At 44.9% G+C, this 14,067-nt stretch overlaps 1 protein-coding gene and 1 pseudogene across 1 annotated transcript; both read left to right on the forward strand.

Annotated features, from left to right (window-relative positions):
* LOC133381644 (zinc finger protein 420-like) overlaps positions 1-14,067 on the forward strand; it is a 30,484-nt pseudogene that overhangs the window by 13,138 nt on the left and 3,279 nt on the right.
* LOC133381615 (zinc finger protein 213-like) lies at positions 3,180-11,685 on the forward strand. Its single transcript, XM_061620961.1, has 7 exons — positions 3,180-3,241; positions 4,696-5,066; positions 6,637-7,143; positions 7,325-7,451; positions 9,220-9,302; positions 9,558-9,684; positions 11,503-11,685. Exons 2-7 carry the CDS (start codon positions 4,980-4,982, stop codon positions 11,604-11,606), a joined length of 1,035 nt encoding a protein of 344 aa, XP_061476945.1. The 5' UTR covers positions 3,180-3,241; positions 4,696-4,979; the 3' UTR covers positions 11,607-11,685.

The following is a 14,067-nucleotide window of genomic DNA, read 5'->3' on the forward strand; positions in this document are numbered from 1 at the left end:
CCTGCTTTTTAAAGTTTGATAGAAGTATCTGTGGGATATAGGTACGTTCTTAAACCGCAAGGTTTTTTGCCTATTAGTGAATATTGTGTGTGTTATGTGCCTTCAAGTCGATTACGACTTATGGTGACCCTATGAATCAGCAACCTCCAATAGCATCTGTCATGAACCACCCTGTTCAGATCTTGTAAGTTCAGGTCTGTGGCTTCCTTTATGGAATCCATCCATCTCTTATTTGGTCTTCCTCTTTTTCTACTCCCTTCTGTTTTTCCCTGCCATTATCGTTTCTAGTGAATCATGTCTTCTCGTGATGTGTCCAAAGCATGATAGCCTCAGTTTAATCATTTTAGCTTCTAGTGATCTTTTTTTAGAATATGTTTTTAAAGCTTTTTTTTTTAAATGTGTTAAAGCTTTATTTAAAAAAATGTTTTTATTGTTTTGGTGTGTTTTAAGGTCTGTTTTTATGATGTTTTTATGTCTTTTTAGCACTTTTGTTTGCTGCCCTGGGCTCCTGCTGGGAGGAAGGGCGGGATATAAATCAAATAATAAATAAATAGATAGTGATATTTAATTTGGGGTTTTAAAACCATACATGGTCAGGATGCCAGCGGGGGCCGCTGTGCCTCCTCTCCCTCTCCTGTTCCTATGTCAGAGAGCAAGAGGGTTCAGTCCTTCCGGGTGTTTGGGGGAGCCTTGCACTCCATTCTGTCCATTCTCACAAAGTTTAAGGTGAAATATAAATATTTTGATCATGTTCAGAAAAAAGAATCCCCTTTGAAAATGTTTACTCTATAGATTGTTAAGAAAAAGCCAGCCAGGGGATGAGTTAACCAGCATCTGGTGGGTGGGCAGGGAGACATCCAAAAGAAAACAGATTTATTAAAATCATGGTGATTTTTTTTACACTGGCAAAATGAATATATCCAGTCAAGGCTGGAAAAAGCCTCTAAGAATATGCTGTGAGAAGCAAAAGGATGCCCCTTTTAGAGGCCACAGTTCACACGAGAGTAGTAAGGGTCCCCAGCCTGCAAAACCCAAAAATCAACCTTCACATTTTTATATGATTGGGCTTTCAAAACCCAACTACAGAGACCAGAGCTATTACTCAAATGTCTGTTGTATGTTTCCCATCAGATGAGCTACAATTTGGCATGTGAGCATTTCTAATGTGCTCATCTGCACAACCAACCTAAGAGGCTCAGTGCTATTCCGGTTTAGAGGAGAAAATGAGGCTATTCAGACAAGACTTACCACTGACCCAAAAGCCAAGACAGTCAGCAGTAGAGGAATTCTGTAGGAACTAGAAGTGCAACCGGCAGCATAGAAGGAATAAAATGATCATCTTCCTCCTTGACAAGTCAACCACCTTGCAAGTAACGGGCAGTTGCATCGCAGACGCTTATAACCGGGAACAGAAGGGAAGCTCGTGTCCCATGCGTGCTGGCTACTCGCATGCATGTACATCACCCTGTTGGGGCATTGCACATGATTAGATAGCAGTTGCTCACCAAGCTAGAGTTCAAAAGCACATTTTCTGCGCTGCTTGCCTCTTGCATCCAGGTGAGCATCCAGCGGAATGGCAGTTGGCGTGGCAGGGTTAGGCTTGGTCCAGTGAGGACCCTTCTGAGTTCATGAGCCCCTGACCAGTGCCCGACCTGGTCGACCGCTGTTGCCAGGCTGCAGGAGCTGCAGATTCCTTATAGAAACCCTCATCTCTCTTCCTTGGAAGGAGGCAGCCATTTTAAATCACCCAATCCCAGGCAATGGGGGGATTTAAGATGTAGATCGCACTCGGGTCCTGCTTGCGGGCTTCCCCCAGGCACCTGGTTGGCCACTGTGAGAACAGGATGCTGGACTAGATGGGCCACTGGCCTGATCCAGCAGGCTCTTCTTATGTTCTTAGAAAGGCGCCTTTAAGGACTGGGCTGGAAGGAACAAAAAGTGAAATGTTATGGCCAGAGCAGAAAGGCAAACAGCAGAAGCCGGAAGGCAGATCATGATGAAGGTCTTTTGTTTAAAACATTAGATAAAATTGTTGTTAGCCTCCAACAGTTTTCAGCTTTTCAGTGATACAAGGAACAACACAGATTGGGATCTGATTATCCATGGTGCAATTATTTATTTATTAAAATTATATCCGGCCCTTCCTCCCAGAAGGAGCCCAGGGCTGCAAACAAAAACACTAGAAGCACGTTGAAACATCTTAAAAACAAGACTTTGAAGCATATTAAAACAAAACATTTTAAAAACATCTTTAAAAAACATTAAAAACATATTTGAAAACAATTCCAACGCATACACAGACTGGGATAAAGTTATCTGCTTAAAAGGCTTGTTGACAGAGGAAGGTCTTCAGTAGGCGCCGAACAGATAACAGAGATGGTGCCAGTCTAATATGTAAGGGGAGGGAATTCCAAAGGCTCAGTGCCACAACTCTAAAGGTCTGCTTCCTATGTTGTGCGGAAGGAACTTCCTGATAAGATGGTATCTACAATTGAAGCAATTGCACCAGGGCCCTGCCTGCAAGGCGGCCCAGACTCTCAGCTTTCACTTTTTTAAAGAAGTAAGCAAATTGGCCTTAGGAAGTTAGGAAGCAAAAGGTGCAGGCAGATGAGTAGACCTTGCTTTTCCTGCTTTTTCAGTGTTTTTAGGCAAGGAGTGAAGTCAGAGCTGTGATTGACGTCAATTGTTTCAACAGCAGGATACAGAAAACCCTGGGTCCTAAAGAGCACCTCTTTTTGTTTGCCCAGGTGCAGCAGCAGTCAGGTCAGAGAACCTTGTGAAGGCGCCTAGGCTGAGTCTCATTGGCCCAAGACCAGCCAGTGAGCTTCATCCTTGAGCTGGAAACAACCCAGATCTCCATGGCCCAAATCTGTCAGGGCCAGTCAACAGAGAACTCTGCATTAAGATCTGCTTCCCTTCTAAATCTCTTTATTTAGTTCTTTATCATGAGCTTTCGATGGCATTGTTCAATAATTTGAGGTTTCATTTCCTCCTAAGACTGGTCTAATCACTTTTGGTTTCCGTTGCAGAAAGTGATGAATTGGAAACCAAGAATATGGGAGATAATGACAAAATCCACACAGCGGAGAAGCCATATAAATTCTTAAAGAGTGTGGAAAGAGCTTCAGTCAGAGATCCCATCAAAGGATTCATAAAGGGGAGAGAGTATATCAATGCTTAGAATGTGGAAAGAGCTTTACTTGAAGCTCCAATCTCATTGCCCATCAAAAAATGCATGAAGGTGAGAAACCACCCCAGTGCATGGAATGTGGAAAAAGCTTCCATCAGACCTGTCATCTCACAACTCATCAAAGAACTTGCAATACTTGGAATGTGATAAGAACTTTGCTAGAGGCACAAAGCCCCATCATCGCCAAAGAATCCATGTAGGAGAAAACATAAAAGCAGTGGCGGCTGGTGGCCACGAGCTCACAGGGCTGCTTAGGTCATGGAGGGATGGCCCAGTTATTCTGGTGTTCTCATCCTCTCTTGCAAAGGTACTGTGGACCCTTAAAGGTTGCAGTTGTACAAATAATCAGCATCTAACAAAACAAACGTGTCTCGCTTGGCTTCAGAAGGGCTCCCTGCTGTCACCTCTTGCATGGCCTCCACCTGCTCTCCTCTCCCTCCTTTGCAAAGAAGCAGCAAACATGTAAATGGTAGTTTAAATGCTTAGCCCAATTTTGAATTAAGGAAGGGGGGGTGAGACAGAGAGAGTGCGAGCGCAGATTTGGAATGAAAAAACACCAACCTAAAACTCGGTCACTGTCTCTTAGCCTAACCTACCTCACAGAATTGTTGTGAGTTAATGTTGGGGAAAGGAGACCTATGAATGCCACTTTGAGCTTCTTGAAGGAAAGTTGGAATGGATATACGTGTAATCCTGATTAACAAGGAATAATAAAAAAAGTATTTCTCTAACCTTTGTGTCCCTAATCTGGAATTGTGGGGAGGCCAGATTTGGAATAATGAAAAAAAACCCAAGCAAAAAAGAATTTGGGGGATTGAAGAAAAATGTCATGGGGGGCAGAATTATCATTCGGGGGACAATGCCCTCCTTTCCCTGCCCCCATAGCTACACCCCTGCCCACCCATATTACAAGGCTGAAAGGGACTCCTTTGCCTTCTGTCAGTTTCTGTCTCTAGGCTAAGACTGGAGGTGCTACCAAGTCCTGCAAAGCCAAGACGTTCTGTTTGGGAATTATGTTATGGATCATTACACTGTCAGGAAAAGAAAAAATGCAGATGAATTTGGCTGGCCGCTCGTGTGTGTTTGATTGTACATTTTAATTGTGGTTCTTTGTTTTGATTAAAAAATTCCATTGCGTATTTTATGTTATTTTTATCATGTATTTGTTTATAATTTTGTAGTTGGTTGTATGCTTGCAAACCACCAGGGGCCATCCTTGTAATTAAGTGATATATATATTGTTAAGAATAATAATCTTTCCTTTTAATTTCCATTTCGTACCACACGTTGATTCACCATCGTCATCGATGCTGAAGTAGGTTCCTAGTTCCCAGTTCCTTATTTGTTTGAAAGTTAAAAACACTAAAAAAAAGTTCACAGCTACAGCAACTCCAAGCCCCCCAAAGTTAACATGTCTGAACCCAAAGATAGATGTTGGGGTAATAAGGATAAGAATCTCCTTCCTTTTAATTTCCGTTTCATACCAGACGTTTGTTCACTTTCAGGGAAGGTCTCCTGAATTTCATTCCTTCCACGAAAAGGCCACCAGCAGGTTGCACTCGTGCTTTCCATCCAGCCTCAGGAGCAGCCCTCGCGTCTCAGCGGCTGCTCGTCTGAATGGGCGCACGCGTGTTCATGCTGGGACAGAAATCCTCGTCTCAGCGCGAGGGAAGACGCGCCTGCACCGAGATCCGCTCAGCGGATCGCACGCCGGCTTTTAATCCTACCCAACCCAGAACCTCTTGCCGTGGAAGGGTTAAGGACACCGAGCGGGATTCCTAGAGAGGAAATGATGGGGGAGGCCGTGTCCTCCAGAGCCCCTCCTCCGCCGGCTCTTTGGCGACGGGCTGCGTCGGTGCTTCCCTTCGGGGATCCGGTGAGCTCGCTGTGGGGTGAAGGAGAGTCCCGGGGGGCGGGGAGGGCGCCTGGGGAAAGGGGACCAGCCAGGGAAATGGGGAGAAGAGGGGGCGCGGCTTCTGGTTGGGGGCGGAGGGCCCCTTGACCTCGCCCCATAGCAGCCCCTCTCCTCGGGCGCACCTTGAGCGGGGCGAGCCCTGCTCGGAGGGGAGACTCTGGGAGCGGGAGGGGAACGCCTTGGGAAGGTGGGGAGGGATGGGGGGCTCCTGGGGGGGAAGATATATACTTACATAATTCTAATAGAAATCGGGAGGGGAGAAAATGCTTCTGCAGAGCAGAGCCGGTGGATCTCAGCTGCTGTCGGGTGCAAAGCTTGTGGCCTTCTCGGCAGGAAAGGCGGGCGCTGCCGGGAACAGGAGGTCGCTGCCGGGAACAGGAGGTCGCTGCCCGTGGGAATCTTTGGTCTGGCCCAGCGTTGCAGCTCCTTAACTATGAGAGGAGTGGAACCTCCATGTGTAGAAGTAGTATAGCAGACAATGCAGAGTTTTGAAATTAAACAATTTAAGGGGGGAGGCATGGTTTGGCTGGAACTGTGTTACTCATACTTCAGTAGATTAATAAAGGGAGAAAGATGGTAAAACTGTGTAAAAGTAAGAGACAATGGATGGAGTTTTTCTCCATCCGACATAATGCTTGAACCCAGGACCATCCAAGGAAGGTGAAGGGGGGGATTCAGAGCATTGTTAAAACGATTTAAGTTGCTGCAGCAACTGGAGGGAAGGCCAGCGCTTGAACAGCTTCAAAAGGGGATTCAACTATTTACTTATTTACTTATTTCAGATTTTTATATACTACTTTTCAAGTGGACCTCACAATGTGCTTTACATAAGATTATTACAACACATACTGATTTTTAAAAAAACTTACAATAAAATGACACCTTTTTTTGTTTAAGAAGAAATGGATACTGCTTCAGGGCAAGATGGTTCTAGAGATGCCCCTGTGGTGACAGCTGGGGGAGGAAGAGAGAGGCCTCTTTTTCTTAAAGGACAAAGCTATCCATGCCTCCTAGTAATATTGTTTACTGATTTATATACCGCTTAAATGCCAAATAGCTCCTACCGATTATGTGTCCCATTTCCTCCAGCACCAGCATCTAAATGCCTCTGAATACCAGTTGGTGGGAATCACAGCTTGGGACAGGGTTATTGGACTCACGTTCTGCATGCTGGCTTCCCATTGGGGCATCTGGTTGGCCACTGTGAGAAGAGGATGTTGGACTAGATGGGCCTTTGATATGATGCAGCAGCCAGGCTCTTCTTAGGCTCCCATCAGTTCTACGGAACAGACCTCTGGGAGGGATGTTGAATCTGATTCTCAACCAGACTGCAGGCTTTAATCCATGGGCTTCACATTGAGGAAACTCCCAAACAAATCTTCCATTTTGCTTTGTGTCTCAGCATTCAGCTACCTTTCCTTTGAGGGATGACCTGGTTGCTATCCAGACTCATCTGTATTTCCTCAGGGGAAGTCTATCGCTCTTGAGACATTTGTAATCCTGTCACAAAACAATATTTTGGCTTTTGTAGGACTTGGTAGTACCACCAATTAGGACAGCCTTTGCCAGAAGAGGAAGGAGTCTCTTGGGCCCTGTCGGAGGCTTCCTTGGAGCACAGAAAGCAAAGATGAAAGACGCAGCTGGCCCTGAAGCAGGAAGAAGTCTATATATCATCCATGCTGGGAGCCCTGGGGAATTCTGGGAAAGAAGAGCGCAGCAGGTCCTGGTTGAGGAGAACAATCTCAGCTCAGCTGTGCAGCGCCAGCACTTCAGGCAGCTCTGCTACCAGGAGGCTGAGGGCCCCCGAGATATTTACAACCGACTCCGCAATCTATGTTGTCAGTGGCTGAAGCCAGAGCACCATACAAAGAATGAGATCTTGGACCTGGTGATCCTGGAGCAGTTCCTGGCTGTCCTTCCACCGGAGATGGAGAACTGGGTGAGGGAATGTGGAGCAGAGACCACTTCCCAGGCGGTGGCCCTGGCCGAAGGTTTCATTCTGAGCCAGGCAGAGGACAAGATGCAGGCAGAGCAGCAGGTGAGAGATAATTTCATCCAGGTACTTCCAAGGGGCTCAGAATGTGAGCGTGGAGATCTTCTCCAAACCTTTCTCATCCACGGAGGAATATCCCAAACACCCCAAGCCCTTTTGCTTCTATCATCCATTTTGTGATCCGTCTCCCCATTCACTGGCTTCAATATCCTCAATGTTGTTTCAGGTCAAGGATCTGTTTGCAGAAGAGACCACTGATTTCCTGGAGCCACAGGAGGCACTATCGGACACCAGAGAGTGTTCCCTGCAAAGGGGGAACGTTCAGGAGAGTGGCAGATGTGCCAGTACACTTGGTAAGAATTGACGATCTCCCTTGATTGATTATACCAGAGATTCATAGGATTCTTTCATGTTCTCCTGAATCTTTAGTGGTGGGAGATGCTTCTTTGAAGCCTTTTATACATTTCATCAATGAATTTTCAGTATTTGAGGATTTCGACCACTTCTTGCATTTCTGACCAAGAGTCCCAATGGGGAGATTTGTTCTTTCACACAGCTAACTATAAAATGCGTAAGAACATAAGAAGAGCCTGCTGGATCAGGCCAGTGGCCCATCTAGTCCAGCATCCTGTTCTCACAGTGGCCAACCAGGTGCCTGGGGGAAGCCCGCAAGCAGGACCCGAGTGCAAGAACACTCTCCCCTCCTGAGGGTTCCGGCAACTGGTTTTCAGAAGCATGCTGCCTCTGACTAGGGGGGCAGAGCACAGCCATCATGGCTAGTAGCCATTGATAGCCCTGTCCTCCATGAATTTGTCTAATCTTCTTTTAAAGCCATCCAAGCTGGTGGCCATTACTGCATCTTGTGGGAGCAAATTGCATAGTTTAACTATGCGCTGAGTAAAGAAGTACTTCCTTTTGTCTGTCCTGAATCTTCCAACATTCAGCTTCTTTGAATGTCCACGAGTTCTAGTATTATGAGAGAGGGAGAAGAACTTTTCTCTATCCACTTTCTCAATGCCATGCATAATTTTATACGCTTCTATCATGTCTCCTCTGACCCACCTTTTCTCTAAACTAAAAAGCCCCAAATACTGCAACCTTTCCTCGTAAGGGAGTCGCTCCATCCCCTTGATCATTCTGGTTGCCCTCTTCTGAACCTTTTCCAACTCTAGAATATCCTTTTTGAGATGAGGCGACCAGAACTGTACACAGTATTCCAAATGCGGCCGCACCATAGATTTATACAACGGCATGATGATATCGGCTGTTTTCTTTTCAATACCTTTCCTAATGATCGCTAGCATGGAATTTGCCTTTTTCACAGCTGCCGCACACTGGGTCGACATTTTCATCGTGCTGTCCACTACGACCCCGAGGTCTCTCTCCTGGTCGGTCACCGCCAGTTCAGACCCCATGAGCATATATGTGAAATGAAGATTTTTTGCTCCAATATGCATAATTTTACACTTATTTATATTGAATTGCATTTGCCATTTTTCCGCCCATTCACTCAGTTTGGAGAGATCTTTTTGGAGCTCTTCACAATCCCTTTTTGTTTTAACAACCCTGAACAATTTAGTGTCGTCAGCAAACTTGGCCACTTCACTGCTCACTCCTAATTCTAGGTCATTAATGAACAAGTTGAAAAGTACAGGTCCCAATACCGATCCTTGAGGGACTCCACTTTCTACAGCCCTCCATTGGGAGAACTGTCCGTTTATTCCTACTCTCTGCTTTCTGCTTCTTAACCAATTCCTTATCCACAAGGGGACCTCTCCTCTTATTCCATGACTGCTAAGCTTCCTCAGAAGTCTTTGGTGAGGTACCTTGTCAAACGCTTTTTGAAACTCTAAGTACGCTATGTCCACTGGATCACCTCTATCTATATGCTTGTTGACACTCTCAAAGAATTTGAATAGGTTACTGAGACAGGACTTTCCCTTGCAGAAGCCATGCTGGCTCTGCTTCAGCAAGGCTTGTTCTTCTATGTGCTTAGTTAAGAACCAAAACACATACGATGGATGAGATATTTTGCAATGTCAGCATGTAGTTAGACTTGCATCACTTATCCTTTGAGACAAGCATGTGCTGCTGTCTTCACACCACTTTTCTCTCTCTCAGGTGATGAAATGAGGCCAGCAAGACCTCCTCAACCGTCTCTTCTTTGTGATGGAGAGGAAGCAGCTGCTGTGGAAGAGGATCAGGTAGGGGGAAGGATCAGTGGGGGGAGAGAGACTGGGGGCAACCTGGGTGCCTCTGTCCTCCAATCACCTCCCTGGGTCTGAACAAATTTCTCTCCTCTTCTGTCAAAGCTGCCCACTAGGGAGGGTGTGAATGCCACTCGAGGAGGTCTCGTTTCTGCAATGTAGTTCTCAGCCTCCCTTCCTTGATGAGTCTACTGGATATTGGTAGCTAATTATCTTTATATTAGCTATAAATGGGCAAATATTTCCTTTCAGGGTCCCGTATCCTTTGAGGAGGTGGCTGTGTGTTTCACCGAGGAGGAGTGGGCTTTGCTGGATCCCCACCAGAGGGCGCTGCACAAGGAAGTCATGGAGGAGAATGGTCGGATTCTCACCTCTCTTGGTAAGGCTCCCAGGCTGCATAGTTGAGAATATCATTTAGAAAATATAATAATAAGCATTTTTGTGTGTTTTCTGTATTTTATATAATACTAATAATAGCAGCATTTATATCCCGCCTTTCCTCCAATGAGCTCAGGGTGGGGTTCAATATATATTCTAATTCCAAAGAAAGGGGATCCCAGGGAATGCAGTTATTATCTAGCTATTGCCTTAATATCCCATGCAAGGAAAGTAATGCTCAATTCTACAACAAAGGCTCTTATCATATATGGAGCGAGAAATGCCAGACATCCAAGTTGGATTTAGAAAGGGAAAAGATACCAGACGTCATACTCCAAACATACATTGAATAATGGAACGGAGTAAGGAATTTCAGAAGAAAATCACCCTGTGCTTTATAGACTACAGCAAAGCCTTTGACTGTGTAGATCATGAAAAACTATGGAACGCTTTAAAAGAAATGGGGGTGCCACAGCATCTGATTGTCCTGATGTGCAACTTATACTCTGGACAAGAGGGTACTGTAGAGAAACTGACTGGTTCCCAGTCAGAAATGGTGTGAAACAGGGGTGTATTTTATCACCTTATTGTGTAATCTATACGCAGAACATATCCTACGGAAAGCAGGATGGGACCAAGATGAAGGAGGTGTGAAAACTGCAGGGAAAAATATAAGTAATTTAAGATATGCAGACGATACCATTTAACCCATTTTTGCATGCTCTGACTGGCAGAATCCCTCCAGATGCCCAGTGCACCAAAGGGCACTTTCATAAATCCTTTGTGAAGGACTTGGTCTTTGCTCTCCTGGTCTGTTAATATGGACTTTGTTTCTTAGGGAATGCTGTTTATAAGACAGGAATGCATGTCTGTGCTTAACTGTTTGTTTAGGGAGTTACAGTATTAACCTGCCCAAATTTCCTGGTGTGACTGATTACATCACCTGGCCTGGGGCCTCAAATATAAGGGAGTGAAAACTCCGGATCTCTGGTCTGAGGGCGGAAAAATTAAAGGCGCTACCTTTCCTGCTGCTGGTACCCTAGGCATGAATACTTCCTGCTGGCTGAATCATGGTGGGTGGAGCCTGTGAATGACAAGGAGAGTTTTTATGAAAGAATAGCCATTCTGGAGTTCTTTAGAACAAGGTGTGCTCTCACTGTGGTAAGATGCCTGGGAGATAGGGGAAAAAAATCTGGAAGGAAGGCTTTAAAGAACAAAGGCTGCTGTTCAGGAGTAAGGTTCTCTTGAGCTTCTGGCCTGTTGAGACTAGGGTAAATCAGTTGCGTTCATCCAGTTATAATTTGATTTAGCTCCACAAGGATATTCTGGGTTTCCTGTAATGTTTTGCAATGTCACAAGTGGTGGCATTTTTCTGTATTGCATATCTTTCTGCAAGTCTCATATTTTCTTTGTATTTTATTAAAATCTGTAATGGTTTATAAATCTGGTTGTGGTCTCTCTCCAATGGCACCACTCACACCTGAAACCATTATACCACACTGCCTCCAGAAGCAACTCAGGGAAATTTGGAGGCTCTTTTTTAAAGGGCAGCCTTCTTAAAAGATGTAATTCTTTATCTGGTGGAAGTGAGAAGCTCAAAGGGAGTATGGGAGGGTGAAAGAAGGGTACACCTTCTGTAGCCAGATCTCCCCTAGATAGCTAGGGACCCCGGGTGGCTGCGTGTGGCCAACACATACTTAACTGGAGAATTCAGCGATTCAACTTGGGAACTTGTGCCCGCCAATGACATGGCCTGACAGTGAATGACAGTTTCTCCCCTTGTTAAATAATATTTCTATCCTGTCATTGCTCCAAACAGTTCAACAGAGAATGCACAGGTTTGTTCTGCACCACAATCCTGTCAAGCAGGCTAGGCTTCATGAGAGTGATTCCGGACGTCCACCCACTGAGCTTGATTTCTGAGCTGGGAGCTGAGCTCTGGGCTCCAGACACCCAATCAAATAGTCCATAGAACACCAGCTGTCTGTTTAGCTGTTATCAGCAGCCATTAGATGGATGGTAGGTTTTGCCTCCCAACTAAGTCTTTTCAGTTGTTCCTTTGTCAAAAGCATTATGTGTGGTTGTTCATTGATTTGAGGCTCCCTCAGGTTCTTAACACTTTTCTTTTTTCTTTGCAACAGGTTATGAATGGGAAACTGAGAATCGGGGAGAACTACGTGGAGTGTTCCTTGAAGCAGTCATGTGTATTAAGGGGGAGAAGCAGAAAAAGAGAGCTATAGAAGAAAAGAAGAGGAGGAATAAGTCCCCTACATCTCAGAGTAGTGACTGCCATGAAACACCAGTCCAAGAAAAAATGAAAGAAAGCGATACACAGGTCACTACACATCAAACAACTCAAACAGTGGAGAAACCATTTAAATGCTTGGAGTGTGGAAACAGCTTCCATCAGAACGCAGACCTCGCTCCTCATCAAAGAATACACATGGGAGAAAAACCATGCAAATGCTTTGAATGCGGAAAGAGCTTCTGTCAGCAGGAACATCTCACTTTTCATCAAAGAATTCATACAGGGGGTAAACCATTTAAATGTTTGGAGTGTGGAAAGAGCTTCTTTTGGAAGGCAGACCTTACTATTCATCAAAGAATTCACACAGGAGAGAAACCTTATAAATGTTCTGAATGTGAAAAGAGTTTCATTAGAAAGTCTCATCTCACTACTCATCAAAGAATTCACACAGGAGACAAACCATTTAAATGCTTGGAGTGTGGAAAGAGCTTCACATGTAAGGATAGTCTCACTTCTCATCAAAGAATTCACACGGGATAAACCATTTAAATGTTTGGAGTGTGGAAAGTGCTTCTTTTGGAAGACAGAGCTTGTTACTCATCAAAGAATTCACACAGGGGAGAAACCTTATAAATGCTCTGAATGTGGAAAGAGCTTCATTAGAAAGTCTCGTCTCACTTATCATCAAAGAATACACACAGGAGAGGAACCATTTAAATGCTTGGAGTGTGGAAAGAGTTTCACATATAAGGGTAATCTCACTACTCATCAAAGAATTCATAGAAGGGAGAAACCATTTAAATGCTTGGAGTGTGGAAAGAGCTTCACATGTAAGGGTAGTCTCACTTCTCATCAAAGAATTCATACAGGAGACAAGCCATTTAAATGCTTTGAGTGTGGAAAGAGCTTCTTTTCGAAGTCAGACCTCACTACTCATCAAAGAATTCACACGGGAGAAACCATTTAAATGCTTGCAGTGTGGAAAGAGCTTCACACGTAAGGGTATTCTCACTTCTCATCAAAGACTTCACACAGGAGATAAACCATTTAAATGCTTGGAGTGTGGAAAGAGCTTCTTTTGGAAGATAGACCTCACTACTCATCAAAGAATTCACACAGGGGATAAACCATATAAATGCTCTGAATGTGGAAAGAGCTTCCGTCAGCAGGCACATCTCACTTTTCATCAAAGAACTCACACAGGAGAGAAACCATGTAAATGCTGGGAATGTGGAAAGAGCTTCACACGTAACGATAGTCTCACTTCTCATCAAAGAATTCACACAGGGGAGAAACCATTTAAATGCTTGCAGTGTGGAAAGAGCTTCCGTCTGAATAATAATCTGAAGTTTCATCAAAGAACTCACATGGGAGAAACCATACAAATGTTCTGAATGTGGTAAGAGCTTCCGCCCGGAGGCACATCTTACTCCTCATCAAAGACTTCATACACGGGAGAAACTGTACAGTTGTTTGGAGTGCGGAAAGACCTTCACACAGAAGAGGAGTCTCACTTCACATCAATATATTCACCTAGGCAAGAAACCATTTAAATGCTTTAAATTTAAATTAAATCAATTTAAATTAAAATGCTTCAGAGAATAGGAAGGTTTTAACCTGGCGCCGAAAAGAAAGCAGAGTCGGTGCCAGGCGCACTTCCTCGGGGAGGCTGTTCCATAGTTCGGGGGCCACCACTGAGAAGGCCCTAGATCTTGTCACCACCCTCCGGGCCTCCCTATGAGTTGGAACCCGGAGGAGGGACTTCGTAGTAGAACGTAGTGTATGGGCCGGTTCATATCGGAAGAGGCGTTCCGCAAGGTATCGTGGTCCCGCACCGTATAAGGCTTTATAGGTTAATACCAACACTTTGAATCTGGCCCGGAAACATATTGCCAGCCAGTGCAAGCGGGCCAGAACAGGTGTTATATGCTTGGACCGCTTGGTCCTTGTTAGCAGTCTGGCTGCCGTGTTTTGCACTAGCTGTAGCTTCCGAACTGTCTTCAGAGGTAGCCCTACGTAGAGCGCATTGCAGTAATCCAAACGCGAGGTTACCAGAGCATGTACCACTGATGTAAGGTCCTCTTTACTCAAATAGGGACGTAGCTGGGCTACCAACCGAAGTTGGTAAAACACATT

This window comes from Rhineura floridana, chromosome 3, assembly GCF_030035675.1.
Source record: "Rhineura floridana isolate rRhiFlo1 chromosome 3, rRhiFlo1.hap2, whole genome shotgun sequence".
Taxonomy (NCBI): Eukaryota; Metazoa; Chordata; class Lepidosauria; order Squamata; family Rhineuridae; genus Rhineura; species Rhineura floridana.